The sequence below is a fragment of the Thalassophryne amazonica genome, chromosome 19 (assembly GCF_902500255.1).
Source record: "Thalassophryne amazonica chromosome 19, fThaAma1.1, whole genome shotgun sequence".
Lineage (NCBI taxonomy): Eukaryota > Metazoa > Chordata > Actinopteri > Batrachoidiformes > Batrachoididae > Thalassophryne > Thalassophryne amazonica.
Genome location: NC_047121.1, coordinates 39701550 through 39718605, shown reverse-complemented (window position 1 = coordinate 39718605; position 17056 = coordinate 39701550). Strand labels below are relative to the sequence as shown.

Genomic DNA, 17056 nt, shown 5'->3' with positions numbered 1-17056 from the left:
AAATCTTCAGGGGTCGTACTTAGTTACTGACTGCAACGTTTTGGCACATTGAATGTTTTGCAGCGCTTTTTCAACAGTTGATCAAAATTCTGTCATTTCCTTCTTTTTCTGCTGTGGCAGTAAAACACAAAGTTCACCTGACACACACTGAATGAGAGAGAAGTGGAGAAAGAGAAAACAACAATGAAACTGGGGTGAAAAAAAAAATGGAGGACAGTGTGAACAAAGGTTGGGGAGCGGAGAGAAGTGACAAAAGTTCAAGTCGAACACAACACAGACAGCGAGACGGGAACAGAAATAAAGCACGTGTGGCTTTTCAGAGTGAACACTAAGAAAGATTGAAAAGGAAGTCATCTGTGAAAAGTGAATATCTTGTAATATCCTCTGCTCTGTTGCTTTGCATGAGTCCTGCCTCTACACAAGCACCGCTTATTGCAGCGAATCAGCAACTCAATAAGGCTCCAGCGTTGCCTCAGTCGAAAGGCTTATTTTTGAACGTATTGCTCATCTGCTCTGTATTCTATTCCTCTTTTCAAGTAGACAGTGGCAAATAGGATGGAAAACTGCTGAATGTCAGAAATTACCCTTAATATTGGAATATGTTTAGCCGACCTGATAACGTAAGCTGCAAGACACAGATAACTGACATTAAAAGTCATGTATAATGACAGTTTCAACATTTAGAGTGAAGCCATCTTTTATTTTAACATTAGATTGGTTAATCCCTTAAAACCAGAGTGACTGTGACTCTGAGTTCTGTAAGTTGCTTTTTTCTCACAAAGTTTTGTAATTGCTGTCTTTCAATAAAATAAGAGTGATCCAGTCAGAGCTCAGAGGTAAAGCAGAGTCGGTCCTGATTTGTGATTGGCTCGGAGGCCACTTACGTAGGAACACTTTAACATATGCATATGTTCCATCACATAGAACTGGAATTGTGTCAGGAAGGGTATCCGCCTCAACTAGATCCTGCAGCGGTACTCTTGCACAACCAGGGATAGCCAAAAGGACAAAAAAAGATAAAAATGTAGAAAATCTTGCCTTTTCTGAAGCAGTTGTTTCAAGTACGCCATTTTGTGATGCTGTAGTCCTGAGTAAAATCCATCAAAAGCACAAGGTCATTTCCAGTGTTGCAAAGTGTAGCTTTTTACTTCCCTTTGACTTTTCACTTTTCATAGGGCTTTTAATGTGGAAATCCTTGATTGTAAATGGACAGTAGACTATCAAAGGATTTGATTGATGGATGTATGAATCGATCAGCTATTGTTTAGCCATGGCAACAGGTACATTTAAAAATGTAACTGTAAAGTATGTGCAAAATTACGGAAGCTATGAGGAATAAGCATACGTGTAGACGGTGGGAAATGGTGAAACTGAATGACAAGAAATGCTGTTTTATTTAAACTTTTTCATTGTATAGAAAATGATGTGAAATTACCCTTGTCTTTATGCATTTCTTTTTCTTTTCTTTTTTTTTTTTGTAGAAAAATCAGTTTGGGTACAAAACCAAAAAGATGTGTATTTTGGACAAAAACAGTGACAACAGTCATGCATGTAGGATGTAGGATTTTCTTTGAAGTTTATTCAATAATTTAGATCAAGCTTACATATTTAACATCAGTTAAAGCTGCAGGGTGTCTGATTTAAGGCTGTTTCTCAGCAGAAATGGACGAGAGCATTCATATCTGCAAGGGAGCAGGCCCCCTCATGGATGTGGCCATGTTGTTCCACCATGCAGATACAATAGCCCAAAGGGACATACATGTCTTTTGCAGTGTGACTGGAGAACTGAAAAAAGAAGAAAGAAAGAAGAGGAATCAGTGGTTGTTCCACTTTACACTGTCTGCTAATGCAGACGAGCACACTTGAGGACCCCCTTATTTTTGTGAAATGGAGGATTATATGAAGTGAGACAACATTGTGATGGGCGATGGCATAATGCAATCTGCAACTTCACCACAAGATGACACCAAATCCTACACACTGCAGCTTTAAATTAATCCAAGTAGCTATCTGGTGTTCCTGAAAGAACTATTTTGAAAAATGTAGAACTGGAAATGTAGTGGTCTGTTTGCAGAAATATTGTGACTTTTTTCAAATGATCATTGTTGAGCCTGAATTTGTCTAAACTTGATGTCAACTCATTTTCCTTAAATTCTGAAACGTTTTCTGTCACGTAGTGCAAAGTAAATGACTCTTTTATCACATTTGGCTATGTAGTTTTAGCAGATAGTGTTCGAAAATATCCTGAGGTCATAAAGGATTAAAAGAGCTGCTAATGCACAATTCTTGAACAAATTAAACCCAGGGTGCTTCGGTAGTATTAAACATCTCTGCCATGTCTTTTTTTTTTTTGGAAAGGCTGAGATGCAAAGACAAAAAGAATGAGTGACACAGACTCAACAATGGCACATTTACAAAACCCTTAAATAGTAAAGCTGCACAGACCTAAGAGAAGCAAAGGGTCTTCACGCTGCAGTGACACTGCTGGAATGAGAAACACACTGGAAAGAATAACTTCCTCTGAAAAGTGTTTGGACTGAAGGAGATGAAAAGGTGAAGGAGACATAGATGGACTTGAGATGGTTGGTGGAGCAGAGAGTGTGTGAAAACTGAGGAGTGGGTGAATACCAGTGATTGTGGGAATGCCGTAGCAACGCGTAGCGCAGAGGAAATGGGAGGTGTGTGTGTGTGTGTTTGTGTGTGTGTGTATGTGTGGAGGTCAGTGGGTTTTATCCTCCTTTTTGGAGATGTGCAAGCAAACTGCAGACTGTGGCTTTAAATTATTACTTAGTCTACCTGCAAGCTTACAACAATCCACTGCTACAGTTCAGACTGTTTTAAAAGCACCTGCAGAAGTCAGGCAGCAGAGCAAGACATCAACACACGGCCTCGGACGGACGTCCAGCTCCCACGTCTGTGAGAATGCCGAAAAATGTCCACATAATTATTTTATTTAGATGACGCAAAGTCGAGCTGCAACTAACAGTTGATTAATTCTTTTGATTAACTGCTTATTCTAGTTATTTTTTTCAATTATTCTATTTTCACATTAGTTGATCAGTGCTTTGATTACCTTACCCATAAATTATAGATTAATATCAGCCTTGTACTATTTTGCCATACAAAGTAATTGTTATAAAAAAAGATAAAAAAAAAATCCAAAGGATATAAAGTTTCAACAATTTAATTATTTTCTGGATTCACCAGGTTTTTTGGTCTATAAAATGGCAAATAATGAAGAAAAATGTTGATCAATGTTCCTAAAGCCCAAGATGACGTTCTAAAATGTCTTGTCCACAAAACAAAGATATTTAGTTCACTGTCAGAGAGGAGCAAAGAAAAAACAAACAAAATGATATTTAAGGAGATGAAATCTGAGAATTTGGACTTATTATCAAAATAGTTATTAGTGATTGCAGCTTTACATTTGACACACATATACTGAACACGTCAGTCCTTTTACATTGACAGATACATCACATCACTCTGAAAGGAGTTTAAAACAATTATGTCTTTATAACTTGTGATTACTTTCTGAGAAAACGACAGCTTTACTTTGAGTCAGTTTAAAGAACTGTTCTGTGTTTCCTGTGTGTTTCCAGGATCCGGCTGGAATTTTTGAATTGGTTGAGCTTGTTGGAAATGGCACCTATGGACAGGTGTACAAGGTACGGTACACACACACACACACACACACACACACACACACACACACACACACACACACACACGGCTGTGATGCACTTTATGTTCAGTCTTTCCTGTTTTCCTGTTGCATGCTTCTCTTTCATCTCATCTGCACTTCCCTCCATGCGTATGGAATGAAGGGCAGAAATGTGTAGAGATAGTGAAGGAAACGGAGAAGATGGGAGATAAAAGCAGTGCTCAAGCTTGGGAGAAATGGAGCGAAGAGAGAAGGAGAAAGTAGGGCACATTAAATTGCTTTTAAGGGAATTTCTCGTTCGTTTTATCCTTATCTCTTTATCCCTTTTCCCCATGTTGTATTTGCGTGTCTTTCTATACCTCTATGAGGTTCTTATGCTTTCCCCTGTTTCTCACATAGAAAAATGCATACTAGCATATGATATGGTCAGGGAAAAGCAGTACCAAATAAGTACTACATCCGTAGAGTGTCTAGAAACTCGGTATGCATTTACAGTACAACTTGCCTAATCCATCATCATATAAACCGCATACTCGCACTAACCGGACAAAAGCAAAAGTCCCAATGTTTTAGTATAGTTTTCCATGTAATAAACACTGTATACGAGGTATCTTATAAAACTAACTGGCATTTTTCTAAAAAAAAAACCAAAACTATATGGATTTGAATGACATGCGATTACACCAATCATGCTTGAACCCTCGTGCGCATGCGTGAGTTTTTTCACGCGTGTCGGTGACGTCATTTCCCTGTGGGCAGGCCTTGAGTGAGCACTGGTCCAGCCCTCTCAGCTGAATTCCTTTGTTTGAGACGCTACTCGAGACGGCGCGCGTTGCTTTATCAAACTTTTTTCAGGACCTGTGAGGGATATCCGAGTGGACACTATTCGAGAAATTTAGCTGGTTTTCGGTGAAACGTTTAACAGCTGATGAGAGATTATGGGGTGTTTCTGTCACTTTAAGGACTTCCCACGGAGCGGGACATCGCGCAGCGCTCCCAGGCGACGTCGTCTGGCTGTTTCGAGCTGAAATCATCCTAATTTAAGGCTCTGTTGACCCAAATCTGTGTGCGCCGCGACAGGAAAAACACCTCCGTGTTGAAAACCATTTGTAAAATTCAGGCGGCTTTTGATGGCTTTCAACAACTGAGTAACTGAGAAATTGTTTAACAGTTGGGCATGTTCCAACTTGCCCGTTAAGTTTTCCAACGGAGGTGTTTTTCCTGTCGTGACCCCCCGCGGTCGGGTGCGGCCCGAAATGCGACTCTGCCCGCACGTTCTTTCATTACAAAATGACCTTTAACAGGGGAATGTCCGCATAAACTCCTCATGCCGACTTCTTCTGAAAGTTCTCTGTTCTCTGACGACTTACTGGGTGAACAGAGCCTGAAATGTGAAGTTTCAACTTGAAACAGCGAGATGACGCTGCCTCAGAGCGCAGATTGCCGTCAGGCACCGTGGGCCGTCCTTAAAGCGACACTACCAGACCAAAATCTCTCATCAGCCGTTAAAATTTTCAACGAAAACCAGCTGAATTTATCGAATGGTGTCCACTCAGTTGTGCCTTACAGTTTTTGAAAAAAATTTTATCAAACAAAGCAGCAGTCTCTGAGCTATTCCTAAACGATGAAAAAATGGACGAGAGGGTGGGCCAATCCTCACTCAAAGCCTGCCCACAGGCGAATGACATAACCGACCGGCGTGAAAAAACTCTTGCATGCCCATGAGGGTTCAAGCATGTCTGATGTAATCACACGTGATTCAAATCCATATGGTTTTTGAAAAAATAATAAGGTCGGATACTTTTCTAATAGACCTCGTATAACATGGATTTTCACACACATCGGGCAAAATGTCCATCCCATTGTAATGTATTTCCATTTAAAAACCCCTTGCATGTACTGGACTGAGCAGTCTGCGATTGCCCAGTCACAACAGAGGTACGAAATGAAGTTCAGGATTCGAGGAAAGTGGGTACTATATTCCCTTGCTTAAAAGCCCTGGTGGTTTTTTTTTCAAACCGTGCTCAAACCCGGCACCTAAACAAGGCAGGCCTTTATTCAAAGCTGACAATAAGAGCCCTCTGCATGGCTACAAACCCTCTTCATAGCCTGACGCACGCGTGTTTTAATAATGGAGACCGCAAGGGCTGTGATAGGGTCACTTTTTCGGTTGCGCACGGCGGTTACATTTTGAACATGGATCAAATTGCAGAATGTTTGGCAAAAAAGTCGGCAAATATGACCAACTTTACAACACAGAGTCAGAAAAGATGCTTAAATGACCTGCAATTCATGGAGGAAAATTGCACGTACTGTACCGTTGGTTTGGAGGTTGATGATTATATAAAGAAGTGAAGCTCGTTGAAGGACAAATTAATCCAGAAAAGCCACTGTTCCTGTGGTAAATTGAATGAAGACACCCACCAACGCAATGGAGAACTTTAAAAAAGTCATGCACATGTTGACATAATTACATGGCCACAAAGTTATGGAGTTGCAGAAGCATAAATCAGGCTTTAGAATTTTAAGATACCACTCTGCAGTGGACTTAGAAAAAAGAGTGATTCAACCAAATGCAGTCCTTTTTAATGCACATAATGAATGGCGCTTATTTAAGGCAGGCATTCAACGTTTTGACCCGGCCATTAAATGAGGCAGACCCTGTTCATGGTCAGGCGTTTAATCAAGGAAATACATAACTCCAATTGATGCTAGGGTTTCGCAGTAGATCTTTTGGCACCTCCTGACTGTAACGCATGCCTTTATAACAGATTTTATCCATTTTATAGATATGGTGGATTTCGATTAAAATGGACAAAATTTGCTGATCCACCTGAATCTATTATATGCGAGTTTTACTGTAGTAGTAGGCCAAAGTTACCCAGATGATGTAGTACTTCCATAGTATACAAACAGTCTGCATTAACCTATCCCATGATGCAGTTGGCATTGTATAAATATATATCAGGAGCATTTAAAAACATCTTTCTTTGCAAAGAGAAATTTTCACAGCATACGAGGTCTATTAGATAATAAACTGACCTTTTTATTTTTTCAAAAACTATATGGATTTGAATGACGTGCGATTACACCAATCATGCTTGAACCCTCGTGCGCATGCGTGAGTTTTTTTCACGCGTGTCGGTGATGTCATTTCCCTGTGGGCAGGCCTTGAGTGAGATGTGGTCCCGCCCTCTCAGCTGAATTCCTTTGTTTCAACACGCTGCTCGAGACGGCGCGCGTTGCTTTATCAAAATTTTTCTGGACCTGTGAGGAATATCCGAGTGGACACTATTCGAGAAATTAAGCTGGTTTTCGGTGAAAAGTTTAACGGCTGATGAGAGATTATGGGGTGTTTCTGTCGGTGTAAGGACTTCCCACGGAGCGGGACGTCGCGCTGCGCTTCCAGGCGCCGTCGTCGGCCTGTTTCAACCTGAAAACATCCTAATTTAAGGCTTAATTCACCCAGGACGTCGTGAGAGAACAGAGAAGATTCAGAAGAGGCCGGCATGAGGACTTTATTGCGGACATTCCAATGTTTAAGGACATTTTTTAATGAAGACGTGCGCGCAAATTCGCCGAGTCGTTTCCGTGACGACTCGGCAAATCTGTGTGCGCCGCGACAGGAAAAACACCTCCGTGTTGAAAACCATTTGTAAAATTCAGGCGGCTTTTGATGGCTTTCAACAAGTGAGTAACTGAGAAATTGTTTAACAGCTTGGGCCTGTTTCAACTTGCCCGTTAAGGTTTCCAACGGAGGTGTTTTTCCTGTCGCTGTTGGGAAAGTGTAGTGACACGGACCCACAACAGGGGGCGTAAATGAACGGACAATGGAAGGAGTCAAATTATAACACTTTACTGTTGTGAATGACACAACCAAACACAGCAGATTCAGAATGTGCAACAGTCAATCAGTAAAGGTGTCGTGTGGGCAGGCTGGACGATAGGAGACGCCCATCTGGAAACGAACCGGAACCACACGATTTCCACTACCACCGAACCCGAGGAATACTGGAGCCGCCAAGTCCCGGAGTCCCCAGGTGGCCACCTTCACGGCGTGTCGGATCTGGTACTGCTGGCAAAAAGCAAAAGACAGTCAAAGGGTGGGTGTGTGAACACCCAGTAACAATCCTGGAGGGAATTCCACCTCCACCTCTCACTCAACACGTTGCAGCGGTCTCAGAAGAAAAAGAGCGCCGTCTTGCACAGCCTCCACAAAAACGACCGGTATTCCTGCAAACACTCACAATAACAGATTTACAAATCTCACAAAAGGCTGAGAGTATTACCTCTGATAGAAGATGATATCTCGGCAGTGTGGTGGAGGTGTCTTCCTGCTTTTATACCAGATGTGGATGATTAGTGACAGCTGTCACGGATGATGGGTGACAGCTGTCACCACGGCTTGTTCCTGAGGCGGCAGCGCCCTCTCGTGCCTGAAGCCCGCACTTTAGGCAGGGCGCCCTCTGGTGGTGGGCCAGCAGTACCTCCTCTTCAGCGGCCCACACAACAGTCGCGACCCCCTGTGGTCGGGTCCGGCCCAACATGCGACTCTGCCCGCACGTTCTTTCATTACAAAATGTCCGTTAACAATGGAATGTCCGAATAAACTCCTCATGCCAACTTCTTCTGAAAGTTCTCTGTTCTCTGATGACCTACTGGGTCAACAGAGCCTGAAATGTGGAAGTTTTCAACTTGAAACGGCGAGACGCTGCCGCCTTGAAGCGCAGATCACCGTCAGGTGCCGTGGGCCGTCCTTATGGCGACACTACCAGATCAAAATCTCTCATCAGCCGTTAAAATTTTTACCGAAAACCAGCTGAATTTATCGAATGGTGTCCACTCAGTTGTGCCTTACAGTTTTGAAAAAAGTTTGATCAAACAAAGCAGCAGTCTCTGAGCCATTCCTAAACAATGAAAAAATCGACGAGAGGGTGGGCCACTCCTCACTCAAAGACTGCCCACAGGCGAATGACGTAACCGACAGGCGTGAAAAAACTCTCGCATGCCCACGAGGGTTCAAGCATGTCTGATGTAATCACACGTGATTCAAATCCATATGGTTTTTGAAAAAAATAATAAGGTCGGATACTTTTCTAATAGACATCGTACATTGTTATGTGTCATCTGTTAAGATCCAGGTCAAAAATTATGATGAGATGAGATATACTTTATTGATCTCACAGTGGAGAAATTATGTTAGTAGGCAGTAGTATGCAATTGTGTCCCTGCTACTTGTCTGCTTAACTCTTGTACATACTACACCAACTGTTGGGTAGTATGTACTAACCAATGTTAAGAACATACTAAATATTCAGATTCATTACTAATCTTCTTGTGGGAAGTATTTGTTTGGGAAGCAGGAAGTAGTTGTGCTTAGTTAAAGGGCCACTATGGTAGTTTTCCCTCGGCGTGAAAACTATTATATTTGGTGCAGTATTGGCTAAATGGTGCTTGGGCTAATTGGTTACATAATGTAATTGTAAGGGGAAAGTGAAAAATGCTCAGTAAACCACTTGTTATTACTAAAATAAACCCCACAAAGTTCTTTTAAATCCTTACCTTTTTTGCTTGGGGTCACCACAGCTGATCTGATATGGATCTGCATGTTTATTTGGCATACGTTTTAAATTGGATGCCGTCCTTTCCACTAAACAGGTAAAATGTAATGTATGGTAGAATGGAGAGGGTCCGTACAGAGGTAAACATGAGCAAGTTTATCTCAGTAAATCCAAACAACAAAACACAAAAACAAAACTTTTTAACATTACCTATTACATAGATAATCACCCAGACTTACTGGCTTGTAATGACTCAGCAGAGCATAGCGCAGCCGGATAGCCATGGGTCTAAGGTAAGCATTTAACTCTATAATTGGTCTTTTAAAAAGATGTACTTTACATTTAATGAAGTAAATGTGCACGTTTACCACATTAAATGTAAACAAAATATTTTTTAAATGACCTATTATGCAGCTAGCTGCTCAGGCTTACTGAATGACTCAATGGAGCACAGCACTGACTAAGCTAAGTGGCTAATAAGCCGATTCAGTATCTCAGTACACGTGGTTCATGCTGAGCCGGTTCAACGTTCACGACTACATGATACACGCAATACGGGCAGACAGCAATGTAAATATTGAAGATTTTGCGTGCTGGAAATTCAGTGTTTTGAATGAATTTTGCACAAAATGGAGCAACAAATAGACGGAAAGCACACCTGTCTACATATAAGGTCCCACAGTTGACAGTGCATGTCAGAGCACAGACCAAACATGAAGTCAAAGGAATTGTCTGTAGACCTCTGAGACAGGATTGTCTCGAGCCACAAATCTGGGGAAGGGCACAGAAACATGTCTGCTGCTTTGAAGGTCTCAATGAGCCGTAAATGGAAGAAGTTCAGATCCACCAGGACTCTACCTAGAGCTGGCCACCTGTCTAAAATGATCAATCGGGAGAGAAGGGCCTTAGTCAGGGAGGTGACCAAGAACTCTGGACACTCTGTCAGAGCTCCAGCATTCCACTGTGGAGAGAGGAGAACCTTCCAGAACAACAACCATCTCTGCAGCAAGCCACCAATCAGGCCTGTATGGTAGAGTGGCCAGATGGAAGCCACTCCTTAGTAGAAGGCACATGGCAGCCTGCCTGGAGTTTGCCAAAAGGCACCTGAAGTACCTCAGACAATGAGAAACAAAATTCTCTGGTCTGATGAGACACAGATTGAACACTTTGGTGTAAATGCCAGGCATCATGTTTGGAGGAAACCAGCCACCATCCCTACAGTGAAGTATGGTGGTGGCAGCATCATGCTGTGGGGATGTTTTTCATATGATTTCCTAATTTTTTGTTTTGAATGAATTTGCAAAAAAAAAAAAAACCAAAACCTTTTTTAATCTTGTCATTATGAGGTGATGTGAGGAGAATTTGGAGGGAAACAATGAATTCACTCCATTCTGGAATAAGGCTGTGAACACATAAGTACTTTCCGGATGCACTGTAGACATTACATTATCAAATATTTGGCAGGGTGTATCTGGATATGTAAGAGATAAAAGTAAAAATAGTAATTATAACTTACAAATTTCGTCCTTGCAGCACATCCTTCCAGATCTAGCAATTCTGTTGAAAAAGTGTGTAGGATGTATGGCTGGTTGCAGATCCAGTGTGCAGCACCTTGTTTGTACTCATGTACTGTGCATATTTGTTTTTACCCACTTTTGCAGCCCACGCGTACTGTTGTGACAACCATCCACTGAACAGTGTGGGCCTGGCATACTGCTTTGGCACTGCTGAAAGCTGCTAATTTAATTTTAAGGGTCAAAGATAAATAGATCAGACACTCAAGTAACGCGGCTTTGTTTAGTAAAGTGGGTAACCATGAACTTTGACCAGAATATTTGACACGGTCACGGTGCAAGCGTGTTGAAAATGCTGATTTGGCTTATTATGTAGGTGTTCATTTAAAAAAGATTTCTTTACATTTAATGGTGTAAATATACACACAGTTACCTCTGTAGGGATCCTTCATGCTCCCAGACACTTGTAATGACATTTTTGCCTGTTCATTGGCACCATGAAGATTTTTAATGAAAGTATAAGTACTTTGTGCAGCTGGTTAGCCTGTGATAATGTTTGTGTTCGAAATAAACTTACACTTAGACTTGTTTTTATTGTCATTAAGTAAAAAATGTCACAGATGCTGTCACAGAACGCTATATTGATGCACTGTTCAAATATGTAAAAGCACAGAATACCAGTCCAAGGTGTGTGACAGATATAAATAGGTTAAAAAAAACTATTGATAAATTTCTCTGAATGTGTATACATAACATACAATAAATAAATAAAGGACACGGGATATTGTACATATGAAGATGTTACAATCATAAAGTCATTACCAGATGCTAGTATTGTATTTCCCACATTCTACTTTGCACAGTTCTTTCTATTTATTTGTATTTAACTGTCTTATGGCAGTTGGGTAAAAGCTGTCCCTGAATCTGCATGTTTTGCAACTCAGGCTACAGTACAGTCTACCTGAGGGCAGGAGGGAAAACAGATTGTTAACGGGATGTCCCTGATTATCCTTCTTGCCCTGGACAAGCAGCGCTGTTCTGCCAGTTCACCAGTGGTTGGCATCCTGGCCCTAACAATCTTCTCTGCTGCCCTCATGACCGTCCCCAGTGCCTTCCTGTCTGCAAGGCTGCTACTTTCATGCCACAGAGAGGTACTAATAGTTAGTACACTCTCTGTTGTTCCTGTATACAAGGAGGTGAGGACAGCTGGACTCAAATCGGAACTCTTTAACCTGTGGAGAAAGTGCAGATGCTGGTTGGCCTTTTTAACCAGAGAGGATATGTGCAGAAAATAGGTTTCGTTATAAGTGAAATGTTGGACCTTAAAACATCTAAAAATAGAGCCCTGGTGAAAAAAATTTCAAAGTTCACCTTTAAGTCTGTGGTTTGACAGTCTGGCAGTTGAAGGCTTTGTTGTCAGCTGCCTATAGCTGTTTCCGGCTGTCAATTAAATGCAATCCGTTTGTCAGTGTCTGTTCTGTGGTCTTGTCTTCCTGTTCCTGAGCTTCTGCAGAGCAGTGAGTTGCACCACACTTTATTTATTCCCCTCTAGTTGTAATAAACATATGTTTGCAAGACGTGTGAATGAGAAACATGTTGGTTTTTTTTTATGTCTGAGTGTGTCTGAGCCCGGCTAATAGACTGGAGAGTCAAGGTTAGGTGGTGAAAGAAAGCCGTCGTTCACATGGTTGATTGGACCAGATGGGAGGTCAGGCAGAGGTCAGACCTGCCTCTTGAAGCTTCCAGAAATAATCTGACAGCGTCAGGAGTTGTATGTGTGACAGACGAGGGAAACACAAAAGGAATGGAGTCCATCCATTTGGTGCTGACTCAGCTGTCTTGGTGACAGTCACAGCTTACTGGCTGACATCCAGATAAAGCCTCAGAATGAGTATCTGTAACACAAAGGGCTGGCACATGCTGGTTTTGAATATGGCATCACATTAAATAATACTATACGCAGTCCATACTGTAGCTGATTCTGGTATTGCTGTTGGATAATAAGCCCAAAAATGATGACTATTACTTTGCTTTTGTTTTATTGAAGATGAATGATCCTCAAACGTTTGCTGTGGCACCAGATTTTGGTAGACAAAGAGCAGTATATATATATATATATATATATATACTGTTTAATCGGCTCCTAAATATTGTTCTTAAACTGAGACCAATTTTCCTCTAAGAAACAGTGTAAAATGGATTAATCTGTTCCTGTCTCCAAAAAGAACAGTGTTTTTACTTTTTTAACAGCATTTCATGCATAAAAGTTAGACAAAATACAAAGAATATGCATACTATCTTATACAAAATACTGTACAGTAAGTACAATATAATAAACCATTTAATTTCACCTTACCTGTAGAGAAGAGGCTTGATGGTGTACATGGATGGTGAAAGGGACGGATGTTACTATCCGTGGGGACGTTTCACTGCACAACAAGCCAGATTATTCCAGGTGTTGCAGTGAAACTCTGGTTGGATTTAATCTTGCAAGCTAACAGCATTAGCACTTTTAGTAGCTGTCGGTAGCTTCGCCCATTAGCTCCACTTTATGTATGATTACTGGAAAATATACACGGCTCATAACTTTTAATGTCCAGAACAAAGTAAACCGTTAGGAGAATCACTGCATAGTCCCCAAAAATATGATTTAATAAACACCCAAACACAAAACAAAAATAACCCTTCTTCTTCTTTTGAGTTTATTGGTAAATATACTGCATTTATATAGTGCTTTTCCATCTGAATCAGAGGCTCAAAGCAGTTTGCAATGATGCCTCACATTCACCCATTCACACAGACACACTCACACACTGATGTCAGGGTACTGCCATGTAAGGCGCTCGCTACACGCAGGGAGCAACTTGGGGATTAAAGACTTTGCCTCAGGGCCCATAATGATTTTCTGGTCAGACTGGGGTTTTAACCGAGGATCCTCTGGTCAGTCTCAAGCCCAACACTTTACCACCAGACCATCACCATTACTGGTGGATTGCGATCCAACACAGTGCATTACTGCCACCTACTGTGGTGAAGGTGTTCGCGCACCAAGACGTTCTTCAAAATGTGATGCATTTTTCATTAAAAAATATGTTTGTGACCCAATTTGTTTGTAAAGAGAGCTGTTCTAAAACCGAGGCTCTGCTGTATACACAAACAAACAAACAAACATTACTATTGCTACACAGGCTCTCCTCTGTACAGAGACTCAGATGCAAACTGTCAAAGATTTGACTCATACACATGGATCAGGAAATGAGTCAGTTGAACAAAACCTCCATCTATTTGAAATTACTCTTGCGGATGAGGTCTTCCATCTCAGCAACCTCCCTAAAAAGGATAAAGGTCTGGTGAGCCAGTGAATCTCTGAGAGACTGAGATGATAAATTGACCTTCAGCCTGATAGGTGTGAGCAAATTGGAGTTATTCTCGTTTGCCGTGTGTCTCTTTTTGGCACTTATGGTATTATATGAGAAAAATACAAGCCTGGAATACTTTCTGCAGCATCTGACTGTGTCATTCCCAGTGTAGGACAAAGATGTGTTACCATTATGCTGTGGAGTTGATGCAGGTGCTCACAAATTTCAATATTTGCCATGTTCCCCATGCTGGTAACATCACAGGGCTTGGACAGCAACATCAAGCTGACTGGGTAGATTAGTCCATCCCAGCCAGTGTGTGTAGACAATACCTACAATAAATAAATAAATATATGCTTTCGTCTTGTAACTCACCAAATTAAAAGAATGTGCAATGAGGACAGACTCTTTTGTATCTGGTGAACTTTGATGCAGCATATTGATCAAAAGAGCAGGTTTTTTTTGCCTATGTTATATCCCATAAACGTGTCTGCCACCTGTTGGAATGGTTAGTATATGTAGAGCAAATATTCAAAATTAACTACTGCTGTGGTTGTACGCATGTGTAGGTTGTCTCGCTCCTGAATACTTGACAACTTTGTGTGCTTGTTGCTGTACTCCACCCTATGACACTAACAATTTAAGCCAGCATCCAGGGGACAAAAAATGATTCACATTATGGGCCTGATTTACTAAATGTTTGTGTGTAAAAACATGCGTAAACACCATTGCACTTGTAAATACACCTGCATGCTAACTTACTAACATCAAATGTGCAAAATAGTACATATTTATTTGGGGTTTGTCCACATGAGAGGGCAAAATTCTGGGAGGGAACATGCACATGTAGATGAGGTATGCACACACAACATGATTTACTTGTATCAATGTCAAAAAGAATCTTTAGGTGTTGATTGCGTCTATATTTTTTGGAGTTTGAACCAGTGGAGTTAATTTATAATGCCTGACAGACTGTTGTTCCAGCAGCACAGAAACCGCTGCTTGCTCAAACACAAAATAAAGAAAAATCATTCATTATAAATGTCAGGTGTTTTAAAAGAATTGAATGGTTTATTTTGTGTTTATTTCTTTAAGAATAAATGCATCTGTGTAATTAACAGGTCGCTGGAGTACATTTTGGTGCAACTCATGGTAATTGCAGTCATTGCTGTGTCACACAATAAAGACACATGCACACCTATCTGTGTGCATTCTGCTGTATGCATTCAGCTGGTGAAATACACATAAACAACTGTGCGTACAGAGCTATGCGTTCTACTGGCCCACAGCCAGCCTTCTGTGCATTCCACCACTGCACACAGCCACTTGTGCGCATGAGACAGCTGTGCCTCATCCTTCACAGACTGAGCTGTGCATGCAACGCGCACAGCTATCTACGTTGGATGGTGCATGCACATCTGTATGCGCTGTATATGTGTTCTGCTGTGCATTACTGTGCACATCAATAATAAATGAAGAAAATATACTGCTATTTGATTACTGAATTGTCATTGATGTATATTACAACCCCTGGCAAAAATTATGGAATCACCGGCCTCGGAGGATGTTCATTCAGTTGTTTAATTTTGTAGAAAAAAAGCAGATCACAGACATGACACAAAACTAAAGTCATTTCAAATGACAACTTTCTGGCTTTAAGAAACACTATAAGAAATCAAGAAAAAAAAGATTGTGGCAGTCAGTAACGGTTACTTTTTTAGACCAAGCAGAGGAAAAAAATATGGAATCACTCAATTCTGAGGAAAAAATTATGGAATCACCCTGTAAATTTTCATCCCCCAAACTAACACTTGCATCAAATCAGATCTGCTCATTGACATTGACCCTATGCCATGACATTGACCCTATGTGTCTTTTTACAAGGAATGTTTTCACAGTTTTTGCTCTATGGCAAGATGCATTATCATCTTGAAACATCCCCAAACATCCTTTCAATTGTCCAAAATATCAACGTAAACTTGTGCATTTATTGATGATGTAATGACAGCCATCTCCCCAGTGCCTTTACCTTACATGCAGCCCCATATCATCAATGACTGTGGAAATTTACATGTTCTCTTCATGCAGTCATCATTATAAATCTCATTGGAACGGCACCAAACAAAAGTTCCAGCATCATCACCTTGCCCAATGCAGATTCGAGATTCATCACTGAATATGACTTTCATCCAGTCATCCACAGTCCACGAATGCTTTTCCTTAGCCCATTGTAACCTTGTTTTTTTTCTGTTTAGGTGTTAATGATGGCTTTCGTTTAACTTTTCTGTATGTAAATCCCATTTCCTTTAGGCGGTTTCTTACAGTTCGGTCACAGACGTTGACTCCAGTTTCCTCCCATTCATTCCTCATTTGTTTTGTTGTGCATTTTTCGATTTTTGAGACATATTGTTTTAAGTTTTCTGTCTTGACGCTTTGATGTCTTCCTTGGTCTACCAGTATGTTTGCCTTTAACAACCTTCCCATGTTGTTTGTATTTGGTCCAGCGTTTAGACACAGCTGACTGTGAATAACCAACATCTTTTGCAGCATTGCATGATGATTTACTCTCTTTTAAGAGTTTGATAATCCTCTCCTTTGTTTCAATTGACATCTCTCGTGTTGGAGCCATGATTCATGTCAGTCCACTTGGTGCAACAGCTCTCCAAGGTGTGTTCACTCCTTTTTAGATGCAGACTAACGAGCAGATCTGATATGATGCAAGTGTTAGTTTTGGGGATGAAAATTTACAGGGTGATTCCATAATTTTTTCCTCAGAATTGAGTGATTCCATATTTTTTTCCTCTGCTTGGTCTAAAAAAGTAACCGTTACTGACTGCCACAATCTTTTTTTCTTGATTTCTTATAGTGTTTCTTAAAGCCAGAAAGTTGCCATTTGAAATGACTTTAGTTTTGTGTCATGTCTGTGATCTGCTTTTTTTCTACAAAATTAAACACCTG

The 17056-nt window shown here is 40.9% G+C and overlaps 1 protein-coding gene across 1 annotated transcript in view; it reads left to right on the top strand.

The window, feature by feature from the left end:
* The window catches only part of tnika (TRAF2 and NCK interacting kinase a), a 158415-nt gene that overhangs the window by 29130 nt on the left and 112229 nt on the right, over positions 1–17056 (top strand). Inside the window, 1 exon segment of the mRNA XM_034195583.1 lies at positions 3603–3668. Within this exon segment, the coding sequence (XP_034051474.1) occupies positions 3603–3668 (66 nt within the window).